General features: G+C 37.8%; 1 protein-coding gene across 4 annotated transcripts; it reads right to left on the bottom strand.

Annotated features, from left to right (window-relative positions):
* Window positions 1-405: 405 nt before the first annotated feature.
* UBA3 (ubiquitin like modifier activating enzyme 3) lies at window positions 406-16,117 on the bottom strand. 4 transcript variants are annotated; one of them, XM_005229961.4, is made up of 18 exons: window positions 16,048-16,110; window positions 15,870-15,911; window positions 12,839-12,959; window positions 11,765-11,845; window positions 8,682-8,764; window positions 8,027-8,107; window positions 7,349-7,392; window positions 6,996-7,060; window positions 5,996-6,151; window positions 5,770-5,872; window positions 5,161-5,274; window positions 3,629-3,682; window positions 3,165-3,201; window positions 3,004-3,085; window positions 1,996-2,096; window positions 1,806-1,869; window positions 1,633-1,687; window positions 406-1,191 (listed from the first exon to the last, which is right to left on the bottom strand). In XM_005229961.4, the coding sequence occupies exons 1-18, from the start codon at window positions 16,065-16,067 to the stop codon at window positions 1,103-1,105; spliced, it is 1,392 nt and encodes a 463-aa protein (XP_005230018.1). In that variant the 5' UTR covers window positions 16,068-16,110; the 3' UTR covers window positions 406-1,102. The 4 variants fall into 4 exon arrangements, with proteins under 4 accessions (XP_005230018.1, XP_013158952.1, XP_005230017.1 ...); XM_013303498.3 differs by having other exon boundaries at window positions 16,037-16,091; XM_005229960.4 differs by lacking the exon at window positions 15,870-15,911 and having other exon boundaries at window positions 16,048-16,117.
* Window positions 16,118-16,216: the final 99 nt, after the last annotated feature.

Genomic DNA, 16,216 nt, shown 5'->3' with positions numbered 1-16,216 from the left:
CGAGCACGGCCGCCCCTCCCGGCCTCCCTCGGCCTCCAAGCGCCAGCAGCGACCCCCGGCCCGCCGCTGTGCCGCCCCCCCCCCCCCGCTTGCGTGGGGCCTTTTAGCGCTTCCAAACACGGGGTGGTTAAACACTACCCCATTAAAAACTGCAGCGAAGCCCCCCCCTTCGCTGCGGAGTTCCAGCGCAAGGCTGGAAGATGGGAACTTTAATTGCACTTGGTAATTTAAAAGACACGAGGTTTACACGCAATTGACACCCCTCAAGTAAAACCTTGACTGCCAGTGAGCTATCCAGCTCGGCTTACAGAAAGGCCTCTGACTAAAGCAACCAAACGATGCCCTACATTTTTTAATCGAGGTTATAAACACTCAGAATGCCGACTGACAAGCCACAAACGAAGGTGCCTTTATGACTTTTTATTAATAAATACCTTAACAGCACCAATGATCCTTGAACATAATCCTGCAATGCTGCGCACAGCAGCTGCTCGCGGACAGGGAGTAGACGTGTCCGTGTTTTCATGTACAGTTGAACGTTTTGTCCTTTTGTGTTTCCTTGTAAACAAAGTAATCTCTTCCATATTTAACACCTTTCATAAAATTAACTCAATCACTACCAAATAACAGGAAAACGCTCATTTAAATCTACAGCCCTCTTGTTTTTAAAGGTGACTCAGCAAGTGTACAGGAGTGCTGCAATTGAAAACCAGATCACTGTGGTTCCTTTTTAAAGAGTCTGCTCTTTGCATAAAAATATGTGCACACATGTTGAAAACAAGACTTATGGCCACCTTGGAGCTTCCATGTGTCTGCAAGTATATTAGCATTAACATTTTGACAACAAAAACTGGGGGGGAAAAGTGTACTCCTATACATCAGAGTTCTGTACATTGATAAGCATTTATACAAATATAATCCACCAAATATTGGCTTCTACATACAATTCTGAAATATGGTGATTCGTTTGGATTACCTAACCTTCAACAACGCTAGTACTAACGTGAACATTTCAGGCTATTTAACACCCACAGAGGACGTTTGTTTTATGAAGTGGGTAGAGATTTCTCTCGCTGTATGTGCGGTTTACTTATGAATAAATTTAAGTGGTGAAATGCAGCTTGAATAACATAGTTTGTGGTGTAGTAACATCAGCAACTGCAAGTTCTTGTCCATCCACAAGCCCCAATTCTGAAACAGAAATAAAAGTTTAAGTACAGCAAAACGATGTGGTTTGTCTTTTTTATATAAATAAAAAAAAAATGCCACAAACCATAAATACAATGAAATAAAGCTGCAAACAGCTCACTAGGTAATCTAATACTCATCTAATTCAACCAGGAAACTAACAGACCTTGTCAAGAAATACATAGAACAAGTATGTTTAATCTACATCAGTTACCACCTTGCTTGTTGCAATGCCTTTCTCTGCATCTGCCAACACTTCACATTTAAGCAATTCAAAACTCATCCCTGACACACCTGACAAAGGTGTATTGCACATAAAAGGACAATGAAGCACATTCTACTACATAGTCCAAAATAAAGCTAAATATGCAATACAGAGGGATGAAACTGGCTTTCTGTTTAGAACAGTATCTTGAAAATCTACACGTGACAACTGCGTGGTACCTTTTAGTGTCTTGGAAAGATTTGGCCTTGTTCGTTCTTCAATTGAAGCTACTGTCTGAAAAAAAAAAAAAGAAAAGAAAAAAAAAAAAGGCCACAGCATTTCCTTTCAAATTCAGGAAAGTAAATTTAAATAAATTAAGATTATTAAAGACAATTATGTATGTTCAGATTACCTGTAAATAAAGTGTTTTATTTCCCCCATACATAGTTGCTGTAATTGCAGGAGATTTCATTTGCCTATATTTAAAAAAAAAAAAGCAAAACAACAACCAGAGAATCAGGTAAAAATACATTTGGAGATTACGTTTTTAAATACTGAACTATCAAAAATTATCAAGTCAGTCAGAATAGCTGCACACTTACAATGAAGCGTTATTTGTCAAGTAATCCAAGATCTCCTGCAGTTTAGCTGATGGGGAAATCTCTATGTTTTGGGGAAGTTGGCTGCAGGCTGGACAGTTCTCCTACAACAAAGTAGCACATGAATACATGTTATGTTAAATATGAATCTTAAAATGCTGCTAATAAAGTCTCAAAACTATTTGTGTTTGCTTTTTTAAAAGTTTTAGCTCTAGAAATATCAATACTGTTGCAAATATTAATTACAAAACCCAACTCTTCGTGAAGTCTGTCACTGTTCAAAGCAGCAAAGTGTTTATGAACTACAGATTTAATCTAACAAAATTTAATACTACAAACTTTCAAATCAATTTTGTCATAAGCGTATCTTTCAAAAAGAGGTTATGAGTCCCTTATTTTGTAAAAAACATTTCCCGTATTACAGGGGAAATCTGCACGACTCACTTTCAAAAAAGTACTGTTTTCCTCTGTGGGTAGCATAGCAAAACAGTCGAGATACCAATGTGGCACCAGCAGACACCACAGAAGTAGCTGTCTGAAGGACCTCCCTATACCAGAAGCTACTCTTCCAAATACTAAGAAAACTTGGCTAAAGAAGCAAAACTTAAAATATATGCTATTACATATACTATGCAATAATTTTTGGTAAACCAACGGGTAGAAGAAAAGGTTTCACTACTAGGACATAAAATACAGCATCTGTTGATCTGGAGATTAATGGTCCTGCTACTCTACGTGGACAGTCTGACACTGTCATCTCTATTAGACTCCAGAACTACAGAAGCTAAAAAAACCACACACACACCCCCAAAACTCTTACATGCTAAAAACAATATTCCAGAGAAGTAGCAGACTAGTAAAATCATAGTTTCTGCTTTTAAAACTACAGAAATATTATTATTCAGGGCTAGGGGCTCAGAGATTCAATACTGGGTTTCAAAAATACACACAAACTCTGTAAATTCAAGAAAAATCAAGGAAACAACCCTGCACGCCTTTAATGGCACTAACCTTTCTTTCAGCTTCAAATGTGTATGTGTATAATCCATCCACATCATTGAACACCAAATAGTTGTTAAGAGGAATGTAAGCACTGTAATGACAAATATGTTAGTGTTAATACATGTAATTATGTCGCAAATCATGTATGTTATTAATAAGAAATGAAATACCTTGTGGCTATTTTAAAAACTTCAGTGGCGCAAACAGCTGGAATGAGAAAAAAAACAATTTCTTCGCTTTCTAGCTCTACCTCAGAACATACAGACATTATTGCACAGAGTTGTACCAAAGAAGTGACAAAAGAAAAAAAAAATCAAGTATAACAATTTTTAAAGAGAAAAATAAAGATCTGAAGGGAACTGGCAGTTCTGTGCATTAACACCATAGATTCCACACAAATCTGAGACTACATTAAGCTTATATACTGTGTTTTCCAACTATTTTTTTTCCTCAGTCTCTTCTACTCCCTCCCACAGTCATACCTCAGCTTAAAATTTATAGAGTCACATCCAGTTTCTCTATGGAAAACAGAAATGACACTGTAAGAATCAGTCAGACTCCTTTAAAAATGACTGTTGCCTTACAAAACTCTAAAGTCCATAAAGCAGAAGTGAGATAAATTCTTCCAGCATACCTGCAATTACTGCATTTGTAGAAGCTACTGCTGGAATAATGCGTTTAACCACCCCTGTAAAAACAAATGACACAACTTAGTCTTTTCCAAGAAACTATACTGAGACACAACTTTTAGCCAGAATAATTACAGAAGGGTGTACCGAAAGGTACTTTAAACTTTCCAGGAATTTCTGTAACAATAAGATAAATGGCCTGCTGTTCGTGCTGCTCAAGTACTTCGCCACTTTATTTTAAAAATGGATCAAGCACATTAAGAAAAAGAAGGTATCACATGAAGAGAACTAGTGAACAAATTTTAAAAACATGTATTCTGTATTTAGCACTGAGTATTAATTTAAAACTCAGTTCTATTCCTCCTGTTCAACTGGAGAAATTCATAAAGGAAAGATGGTTGGGTTTGGTCTACAAGAACAGGCTTGCCAAACTGTACTGGGAACTTCATCCAACTCTTCTTATGAGCCCATCCAGTTAAAACAGCATAGCACATACAATGATATACAGGAAGATTTCCTACACATTGAAGTATGTATATTGGGAACAAGGAGGTTCACTCTTTTTTAAGGCCTGCCAAAAAGACAGCAAGTTCGTTAAGTAGTCTGAAGTTCCTCTGGCTTCTTACTATTGGCTTGTATCCCTCCATACCTGAGAAAACATGCACAGAACTTTTATCTTTGCCTTCTGCCTGCTATGTACTTTATAATGAAGCCATCTTCTAATGCTGAAAACTGTGCAGCCATCTGCATGTACATAATTATATTTTGGAATTGGAGTTCACATTTACCTTAACCAAAAAACCCAAAAACCTACTAAAGAAGCTAGTATGAACTGCTGCAAAGAAAAAAGACTATCTGCAATACACTAGATGAAATCTAATGAAGATACAGAAAGAATCAGTTCACCCTTTTTTGACAGAAAGGCACACACTGAGGTCCAAGTGAGGCATTTCACGTCAGCATTTCACAAGCATTATCAGTACTGCAAGTCAAAAAGAGAAGTTACACAAATTCTGGATATTCTGTATGAGATTCTCCACTTCTTTTTTATTTACTTAGTGTTTAAAATGCTGATTAAATGAGTGGCAGCTTTCCGCACTTGCATTTGAAGAGGCATACACAGAAGTGAAGAACAGATGCTACAGCCTTAACCAGCCTGAACTGGCATAAAGTGCTGCTGTTGCTAAAAGAGGCAATCATGTTCTTTTGTTCCTGCTCTTTGACCCAGAAAAAGTGGTCACAGTGTAATACAAATTGTGGAGCTGCTCCAGGTTAAAAATAAAATGGCAAAAAGAATGTTCAGTTTTGTCCCAGATAAGTTCCTCTGATTCATCATGAATGCCTAAACTTCTGATTCATCATCAAAATATTTGTGCTGGCACAGGAAGCAAGCGCTTGTTTCTGTTTTAAGGTGTTAAGGGAGGAAAGAACTATTTCTTCCTCAGCAGAGCTGCTAGCTTAGTCATTACAAATACAAAGAATGCCAATCCAGCCTAATTACAAATGCCACAAACTCAGTGAAATGCCATACCCTTACCTTGGGTGAGTCTGTATGTAACACCTTTAATATTAAACTGCGATGCTCTCTCTAAAGACTTCTGGTAAATCCACTGTATATGCTCAGGATCATCTCCATCCAGCGCAACACCTTCTACAACAAAGTTAAGAATTTACAGGTAAGTTACAGCTATAAGAATTCTTCAGAGATGTAGCGTTCTTTTTGTCTAAAAAAAAATTCCTTTGCTTTAACTTTGGTTAAAATGAATACCCCATTAAGCTATTAAAATGTGACCGTTTAAATGATCAAAATATAAATTCTACAAACATTGTAAATTTTAACACATTCTATATACAAACTACCTTAACTTCACAGATTTATAGAGCTGTTACAGGTTACATTTTAAGTCAGGAAAGACACTGTGAGGTATGAGGGAGCAAAACACACTAACAAATATGGAACTGAAGAGTAAGCTGAAGAGAAAAATCCATCATCAGCTTAAAGGAGGCTTAGAATCAACACAACAAAGAGCCACATATGGTTAAAAAGTAGGATTGTTTTGTTAAAAGTAGCTGTGCATACCTAACTCAAAACAAATGAATTAAAAGGAGAAATGTCCATTTAGCACCAGTGCGATATACTAATTACCTCCAAAAGGTTGCTCCTTTGGCCACTGCAATATCCTGACATACTCAATACAATGCTCTGGTAGTCTGGGCATAGATGCAATAGTACACATGGGAAAATTGACCTGGTGTGGGCAGGGGAAGAAAACCAGAAGAAAGCATGTAATACATTATATATAGTACTAGGAAAAGAAACAAGCAAATCAGAGGAGTAAAAAAACCCATGAAATATTACTGGTTGCAATTACCTGTGGTGGATAAAGCTCAAGTGTGCATTCAACACATGCTGTCATACCAGGAATAATCACACGAACGTTTCCTTTAAAACCTTCAGTCCCTCCATCTATTAAAGGTATGATGGAGCTTGGATCCAGTACACCATCTTCGTAATGTAAAAATGACATCTAACAAATAAAGGGGGGGAGGGTGTGTTGGTTTCTGTTTTATGAAATATTCTTTTTTTAAACAAGTTGCAGGAAGAATAAAGAATCCTAAGGTTTTTTATTCTTAATGGTACACAAGAGTAAATGCTTAATATACAGTTTATTTGAAAGGCACATAGTGTATAAACCACTAATGTGTCAGTGCACAGGACTTCATCTACCACCTTCATCCTCCACCTCCTCCTCCCCTTCCCCTGCGATAAATGCTATTATTTCCTCATAGTACACCAGAACAAATGGTTGGTTGGTTTGGCAATTTGGGGGTTTGATCCTTGGCTTGTTGTTTTGGGTTTTTTTGTTTTTAAATACTGGTAAATACTCAAGATCATTATTTTATAATCAACTTTGCAGTGATAAAACCACCTAGTTCAAGGACCAGCTTTCTGCTACTTTGTAGCAGCGGGATTCCAAAAGATGTCATTTACAAGTTGCAGCAGGGTAAGTACTGTTTCGGATAATGAGAAAAAACATTCACAATGGGAGCATCCAGACAGGCTGTGGAGCTTCCCTTCTTGTATTTTCAAAAGCTGACTGCACAAGGCCACAAACAACGTAATCTCACTTTGAAATTACCCCTGCGGGGCACTGCACAAATGTTGGCTAACACTCCTCAAGAAAAAGGCCGGTAAGAGAGCATGCATTTTATCCTGTTCACAAAAAGAGGAAAGAAAACAAATAGACACAGAAAGCTGAGCGTTTAAACAGCCCTGATTTCATTTTAATGACGCATTCTGCACAAATCTGTTCAATTTTAGTTATCTATACTCAAGGAATAACCAGGTTTTAAAGAGACCAAAGACTTTACCAGCATGCCATTTATCCATCTTCTTGCAATTATAGAGTCCAGCCCACAAACAATAATATGAAACTCTAGAGGGGGGAAAAAAACAGTATTTGAAGTCTATACTAATGCATACTTCTTAAGACAAAGTATTCTGTCCATAACAGTCCAGAGGAACTGACTAGTCTAACTATCTCCCCTAGATTACCTATATGATAGACGCATTTCAATTTTGTCTATTTGTTACTTCTATTTCCAGTATGCTGTAGAAGACTAAATTAGCAATCTCACTACCAGGAAAAGCAGTGAGGAGCAACAACTGCAAGGTTCCCCTAAAGCACCAGTGGGTGTTTGGCAGGCAAAAAAATACCACTTACGTCGATAGAAGCTTTCATCCATGTCTTGAATCCTTTTAAAATATCTGAGTGTAAGCCCAGTAAAGGAAGATATTTATAAAGTAGTTAAGTTTACTGTCTTCTATTTGCAAACATAAAAGCCAAAACATTATCTAATTTATTACTATAATTTTATGTGACACTTTTTGAAAAAACCTAAGTGATTGAAGGATTTGAAATTCCCATAGCTGTAGCATCTGACCAAACAAATAAGGGACATAATTAATAGTCATACACGTGAGAAGGCTCAGCAGGCAAACTATTTAGGCACTCAAATATATGGTCTCACAAATTCCTCCATCACTAAGTGTTGTCCTATGTTTATAAACTAACGTCTCCTACCAGTACATACTCAAAACACTCTGGTGAATACATCTGTAATTCTAACATATAAGTGAAAATTTGAATATTGCGTTTGAATAAAAAGACTCAGTGGAAACGTACAAAATACTTTCTTAAAGCTTAATCTTCTTTCCCCGTGCATATTTCCTGTATGTTAATGTCACTAAGAAAGAATTCTTAATCACCAGCTGAATGAATCTGTTCTTTACTGCACGAAAAACAGGATGGCAGCAAAATACTTTAGATAGTCTTACCACCTACAGAGTTTTGTAGGTTTTTGGAAGCCTTCAGGGCTACTACTACTCTATAAAAGGATACGCTACGACAGCACAGTTGGGAATGCGGCTGTTCAGGAATTCTGCTGCAACTTCTGCTTTTGGTCGCCCCACATCCTTTGGTCTGGGAAAAAACCGAAGTGATTTGAAAGGCATTATTTTAGTAGATTGAATCTTTCCAGACTCTATGTATTGCAATACTGAATTAAGTGACTAATTGTTATCGTAGGACAATTTATTGATATGGATAGTATTAAGGCATCCCTGTGAAGCATCAGATATGAGAGCCCCAGAGTTATCTAAATATGTCCTTGTAACTACAGTTACCAGCGCCAAAAAAAATAATTAAAAAATCCAACAAGTTATCATTTTGCTTGGGAGAAAAGGGTATCAGAAAAATTGATATCTCAATCTGTGTCCATTATTCTTTGGTGCCACATTTTCCATAGTCATTAGCTGTATTTGAATGGTATGGAATATATGTTAATTTTCTTCATGCTCAAACTATGACAGCACAGATCTCAAAACCAGAGGGAATCACAGGCAACATTCAGTTAATTATGAGTACTGCTGTGATCTGAAAGTTCAGTCACCTTTAGCGACAACTTGTTCAACCAAAACAATGATCATATTCACATATTTTTTTAGGCACATATAAAAAAAAAAAGTGAAAGCCGAATTGTGAAAATATCACTTACCGAAACAGAAACTGTCGGTTAAGATTAGAAACATCTATAGTATCCATGTCAATAACATGGATCTGTCTAAAGCCAGACAATGCCTGTGAAAAGAGATAGCCAACTTCATTTAATAGGAAATTAAATCCTTACAGTGCTCCAGAACTCATTCCACGTGCCAAAAAAGCAGCCTTTGGAGGAACAAAGGTATTTGCTTTTCATTCCCTGTGCAGACAAGTATATTGGCATTCTTTGTTAAAAGAATGGTCTTTGCTGGGTTGCTAACAGATGGAAACACTAGTATTTCAATAGTCAAAGACAATGTTCTACTGAATGCAATATTGCTTTAGCCTACCTAAGCATAACACAGGGAAGCCAACAGTAGACTGAACCATTAGGGGAACTTTCAATACTCCCTCACAACTGGAATAAATCGAAAGCATTCATTGGGAGGAAAAAAATGCAGAATTTGAATAAATACCATAAGCACTTCTTTGCTTGCCAGGAATAGAAAAACAGAAGTTTAATTCCTCTACAAAATTAAGTATTTGAACATTCACCGTTTTTCATAGTTGGCCTAAATGAGTCTGGTCTATTCACCCTCAAATCACAGTTCAAAATAAGCCAGCATTCTTCACCATATTCAATGCTGGAACAGAACGCAAACACAAGAAGTCACCTCACTATCTAAGAACATGCTAAACCTCTTGCAGGAGTTCTACCGGATCTCTGCATGCAGGAGATCGCTACATTTGGCAAATAACTTTAAAGGAGAATTGTTTTAAAACTGTACTGCGGGTCTGATCTGATAAAAGTAATAGCATCTGTCACACACAAAAAACCAATGTGAATTGTGTTTAAAGGGAAATAAATGTTGTAAAACACTGAGATTAGAAAAAGGAAACGTGTTACAATGTTCTGAAGTGACTCCAAACAAATTTGAGTCCTGTACCCCATGTTTTTTTCTTTTAAGACTGAATCTTGACATATATATATATATATATATATATATATATATATGTAAAGACTTTCAAACTTTTCATTTTACATTTTCTGAATAAACAGAGCCATCCCATTCATAGCAAGTACTGAAAATGCTATATCGGGAAACTGATTAAACGAATGAACAACAGGACTAAAGTATCCCACAATATGAATTAATTTCTCTAAGAAAAGCAGGAAGAATTTCTGTATGTCATCTTGGATACCCCTGGTGCTGAACAAACGTTTTGTTTCATTGATAGATGCTCAATATTATCACAGCTGACTGGGAGAGCCTGCTAAAGAGAAGAGCAAGCCTGGGACATCATGAACATACAGATTGAAGTCTTTATCAAATTTATATTTGTTGTCCCAAAGACATGAATCCATGTGAAGAGAATCTAGATTTACTTATGAACATACCTTTCTGAAAATGATAAAAATAAATCATGATAACTTAAAACTTTTTTTAAGGGATGGGAACTGAGCACACACAGCAGACTTATGAAGCCCCTTATTCCATACAAATCCTCCTTCTCAAGGAGTTATCAACAGACTGAATTTGTTATGTCCCAATAAACCCATAAAACAGTAGCTCTGGGCTGAGGTTAAATTCACCAGCACTAAATTCCCAAAGAAAGAAAATTGCCTTGGAGCTGTCATAGTCTCTTCAAGTAAAATCCTGCTTAAGCACTGCAGTAACAAACCAGCAACCAGAACAAGAGTATATACAAGTGCTGGAACTAAGTTCCTAAGATCTGGAATGCGTGGCTTTAAATGGGGCTACTGATTTATCAAGCATCTCAAGCTCGGAGGTAATCTGTGGAAATACTGAAACAGCACTACATAAATTCTATAGTAAAATAACACTTATGCGTAAGCGTTGGTATTATGAAATAACAATTTCTTTCTTTTATAAGTTATTATATTAATCCACACATTTTCCAGGGAATCCCTAAGGACAGAAATTCTTCTTATTAAATAGAAGCATGGAAAAGTAACGTATTAGTCTAAGCTACCAAACCCAAATAGGATGGCAACAGTGATGCATTGTGATAAATACGAGCATCTGTGAGGATAAAACCCACATTAATAGGATAATTACATTCATACACATTTATTGGGTAAAGGTCTGATAGCAAACGATCCCATGCATTTTAAACACTTTAAAATTGCTTTTCAGAACACATACTGAGAGAATCCATTATAAGCTACAAGAAAACTACAGAATACCTTCTGGTAATCTGTACACCAGAGAAGTACTGTAATATTCCTTCCCTGTTCTTACACTATTGCCTATTCCTCCTTAGCCATTTCAATACAGAACAGCGTGAACTGGCCTGACTCAGTAAAGCTGCCATTATACAGGTTGAACTCAGGAATACAGATCCAACTCTTGAGTGTTCAGACTCTGCAAACAAGCTCCAATTTACTGATTTTGAGTAACCAGAAAATCTAAAACCCACTACTTGTGAAGGCCAAACAGACATGAAAGTCACCATAGACAACCATAAGTCTGGCTCTACTAATTTCACTATGAAAGAACAAAAACAATTCCAGCAATTCTAACCTCACTTCAAATTAATCCAAAGATGTAACATAAACTGAAATTAAATTCAACTTTGACTCTTAATACTGAACTTTGCACTAGCTACTTAGGGCAGTTTAAAGTATTGCTTTGCATCTGAAAAGATACATTTTAGCCACTGTATTCCAAACAACACTTCCTTGTATTATTATGAGCATGGCTTGTTCATGGTTTCCCTCATTTCCCTAGATCTGGTAATCAGGGGAAATTACCAACATTAGACCATACGCTGCAAGTGAATTTTTGTCTACACTTTATAAACAGCACCATGTCATCCCTCATGACAAACTTTGAGATAGCTAAATAAATAAATAATACATAAGGTATTAGACTACCACCTGTCAAGCTTATTAACAAAGTGTATTCTTCAAGTATATTGTCTGTATCGTCATGTATTTTATACATTTTCAGGAGAACTTAGAAATTTAGTAGCTATATACAATCAAAAATGCCAAATTAGCAAAGTAAAAAAGATAATTTCCTCAAGGAAAAGAAGAAGACTCTAGGAATCAAAGGGTGAAAACTGAGTAATTACCAGGTTTTTCAGGAGTTCGCATCCTAATCCTCCTGCTCCAATAACTAGTACTTTACATGTGCTTAACAAAAACTCAAGAGCCTGTGGAAAATATAAAACAAAAAATTAATACACTAAATAGGAGAAAGCACAATTTGTCCTTTGCTTCATAACCCTTATAAATATGTTACCATACATTTTCAGTGCCTAGTAAGTTTCACATAAAACAACCTAGATCAATAAAACAGTTTGTGCTTGCAGGAGTAATTTACATATCGGACTTTAATCAGCTGTTGAGTTAATGCAGTTCCTATATACCAATTTACAGAAAAGTAAGACCTCTGTAGGTATCAGTATTCTCTTTATACTCATTTTAACCGTAAAAAAAAAAGGCCCACCCTTATAATTACTCGGTTTAAGGAGTTAATGTTTTCTTCCTCCAAATATTTTACCGATACATAATAAAAAATAAATCTAAACAGGCAGACAACATTGCTGGCCAAAAAGAACCCAAATTTTTCACTATATAACTGCTTTCTGTGAACTGTTTTACTAGACCCCAGCCTCAAAGTAGTAAATAACAGAACAGTACATTAAAAAGGTAACAGTAAACTGTTTGTACAGAATTCAACGGTAAGGTCTGAAACAAAATGTACCAAAAAAGGAAAGCAGAATAATTAATGGAGTCTAAATTTTGCTTTTCCCTACTAAACATCTTTCCCAATTCTCCGAGTACTCATATTAACCTCAATCCCTTCTTTAAGTACAAGAAATTCCTTACTCTATCTCGTTATTTAAAAACAGAGAGACAAATGCTGCTATTTTTCATGTGGAACTCAAAGGCAGCATAATTCATATGTTGTTGTATATTCATATATACGATGACAGCAAACTTGTAGTTGACAGTGTAGAAATACAAGTTTATAAATAAGAATACAGTATGCCCTTCTAGAATCACAATATTCAATTGATTAAAATAAAAGCTTTTCATGCAGTTTTAGTATTCATACACTGCTGGTGGTCAATTCATGAAACTGTTTACATTAGTTTGCAACACACGCTACAGATTTTTTATTTAAAGTAAGCATTTCTCACTTGAGTGCCTGGCTCGAAATCAGGATGTGTGAATGGTCCAGATCGCTCGAGGAACTTCCTTACATGGTTCCAGCGACCTTCCCAGTCTCCAGTGTCCCCACACCCACCATCAACAGCCATTCTGCACAGAACACAGTAAATTCAGCTGCAAAATCATAGAAAAAAAGGCACACCTCCAAAATGTTTTTTTTTCCTTATATATCTTAAATATACCTAAATTATTGACCATTCATACAAATGCATCGGCATATTCTTTATGCATTTAAGTTACATGCATGAACATTTGCATGAGTGGGTTTTATTTGTGGAACTAGAAAGCAATAATACAAATATGCATAGAAGGGGAAAACCCCAGGCATTTCAATAAATCCCACTGATTTAGCTCTGTTACTAGTAAAAGTTGACCTGAAGTGAAAAAAGGGTCTAGCCTTTTTGCTTTTATTTCCCTCCTATTTCAAGACAGAGGTTATCCCTTTAGATTTTGAGGGTGATGGTTTTTTCATCAGTCAAGTATCCTTTTTTTGGCAAACTTTTTAAGTTCATAAATTGTATTCAGAATTATCAGTATGCAACTGCAGTTGCAAGGCACTGAATAAGTAACAGTAACATGCCCCAACACTGTCCTCTGAATCTTCATAGTAATTTATTTAAACAAGAGTAAAAAAAAATACAAATCCTGAATGCTCTTCACCCTCAGTTGGAAGTAATAGAATGTAGAACATCCCCATTTTTCAGTCCCCTCCTGAGCTTGTCAGTGGTAGCAGTCTCACTTGGAGAAAACAATGTTTGCAATTATCTCTTTTAAATTTTCAAGACAGAATTTTATATCAAAGACTCCACTACCCTTTTTCTGCTTTTGCAGGTCACTTTTAGTAGTACATAACTATAAATTTAACCTGTTAAGAGACTTACTGGAATAGTTCAAAATCAGCTTTCAAGTAATTTTCTAATGTAAGCTCATCAGCTACACAGAAAAAGCCCTTCTGCAACTGAGCGTACTTCCCCTTTTTAAATAGGAGCTCCGCTCAATATATATTATGAACGATTGTGCTCTACATTAATACAAAACTAAGCTTGTTATGAAAGAGCTCTGCCACTCCTGTGTATGAAAGGTTGTGTCATCATTAATAAGAAGCATTATTAGCTTCCTCCTATGAGGTAATATGAAGAACGCCTGTATCAATAACCATTGGGTAATGTTCAGATTTTATTATTGCTACCTGGTGATTCATCTCAAAATAAAAGGAAAATGTAGTGAAAACGTCTAGACAGCAAATGCCTTTATCCTCACATAATTCAGAAGATGGACAACACAGTACGTCTGTAGTAACTTTAACTTGCAGGCAATTAATTTTGCAAAAGATTTTCAGTAACAAGGAAAAAACTTCACTGAACTACAGGAATAAACACATCATAATTCGCCTATATTTTGGCTGCAGATTGAACTCATTCCTGGTTAAGTGTTGACTTTAGGTAAGCTACTGTATTAGCAGTTAAGTAAAATCTACAAGATTTATTTGAATTCATAAGTCTTTTGACCTTTGACTTGCACTTTTGTACCTCCCCCAGTTTTCACAGTAATTTGAAAACACATTATTTTGGGAAACAGCATGAAGAAATACAACACTCCCTCTGCTGAACCCTGGGCTCATCTGTTATATACCAGTTTTCAGGATGTGCATTAAGCACTAACTTAAGCAAATAAAATAGGTCAACATACATCCCAATGATTACTTCATGGATTATACTAGGAATTTTAACTTTTCTGGAAGTATGTACAGAAACTATGCTTGGTGACATTAAGAACAACTTTTTAAACCCTTTTATATAGTCCATATAAACAGCCATTAAGCAGCAGTAATCCTTTTCTGTTTAGATATGTATTTTTCTTTATATGTGATAAAATGTAACATCTAGTTTCACTTTTGACATTATACTACATTTTGGTTTCTACTGGGTTGGACATTGTGGAGATCTGAAAAAAAAATCAATAACTCAACCTAAGGTTTTCTGTTTAACTTCAGATACAGGTTTTTTTAAAGTATTTATTTTTGCGTTGCTACAGCATTACCAGGTATCTGTATTATGAGAGTTTAACAAAATTCTTATTTATTCCATCAAATTAGTTTTAAATTTTGTTTAAAATATCCGAGCACCACAGTCCTTATGTTGCTTTAGGCCCAGACTTTTCCCTGCCACCTCCCCATGTCCAAAGCTTCATGCTTTTGAGGGACTTCGCATGCACCCTCCCCATCCAACATGCCCAAGGACTTTTGTGACCCTCACCCCGACACACACATGCACTGCCTGCGAGTCCACTGCTCGAGCAGGCAGGTCTGATTTGCGATCTTTGGGAAGAGGGACACAAGCAGATGGAAGGGAGTAATTAAGGGATGGAAGCAGATGAGGTTAAAGATTTCCGAGCATTAGTTTTCAAGGCCATTAAGACAGATGTGTAGAATTTAGGGTTTTTAATAAGCAGAGGCAACAGTTCTGTAGCCTGAATTTTTAATTTTCAGCCAAAATTTAGTCACCTGCTTCTAGCCTAAAGGCCCTCCCCAGGTCCCTGACCGGCAATGCAGCTTTTTCCACTCCTGTCACAAAGCTCTTCAGCACACCAGCCTTTACTCATGCGAAGCTCCAAGCCCGCAACTCCCATCCCCGCTCCGGGTGAGCCCCTTGGTCCTCTCCCCAGGAGATTCCTCTTCCCCAGTCCTTGCTGATCAAGCACCCTTTCGCGTGCCCCCTCCTCACACTGACCGACCTAACACCTTTCCTCCGGCTCCCGGTCCCCGCCCGGGCCCTGGCCTGCGCCACCCCCGCCCCTCTCCGCCTGCCAGGCCCCGGGCCGGCCATGCACGGTCGCCCCTGCCAGCGGGCCCCGCAGCCCTGAGCTAACCCGCAGCCTCCTCCCAGCCCACACCTTTCCTGCGGGGCTGCGGCTCGCCCTGACCTACCAGCCGCCCCTCAGCAAGCGCTGCCTGCCCCTGCCCCGGGCCAGGAGCCCGCTCGCCCGCAGCCCCGCACTAACCCATCCGCCAGCAGCTCCTCTAGCCTCCTTCTTTTCTTCTCCCTAAAAGAGAGAGAATAAAAGAAGGGTCAGTATCGCGCTACAGAGACCGGGGAGGAGGGAGAAGGGACCCCGGGGCCCACCCGTCCCCGGGAAGCAAGGGAAGGGACGGCCGAGCACACACATACAGGGCACTTACGGTTCCTCACCATCCGCCATATTTCCCTCTGCTTCCCACGATGCCCCGCAGCGCCTCTATAGGCGGTGCTTTCCCAGAGCGCCGCCACTGTTGCAGGCCTATAGAGTTGGGGAAGGCGGGATAGAGCGTCCGCCAGGGGCGCTCATCACCATGGCAACAGGGAGGCGAC

This window comes from Falco peregrinus, chromosome 5, assembly GCF_023634155.1.
Source record: "Falco peregrinus isolate bFalPer1 chromosome 5, bFalPer1.pri, whole genome shotgun sequence".
Classification (NCBI taxonomy): Eukaryota; Metazoa; Chordata; class Aves; order Falconiformes; family Falconidae; genus Falco; species Falco peregrinus.
This window is presented reverse-complemented; position numbering and strand designations above follow the sequence as displayed.

Excerpts from the sequence above, each read along its gene's own strand:
- UBA3 (XM_005229961.4), bottom strand. The coding sequence starts at position 16,067 with ATGGCGGATGGTGAGGAACC. Across the intron at positions 8,765-11,764 it reads GCGAACTCCTGAAAAACCTG|GCATTGTCTGGCTTTAGACA; the intron begins GTAATTACTCAG and ends CTCTTTTCACAG. Across the intron at positions 7,061-7,348 it reads GGATGAAAGCTTCTATCGAC|AGTTTCATATTATTGTTTGT; the intron begins GTAAGTGGTATT and ends TCCCCCCTCTAG.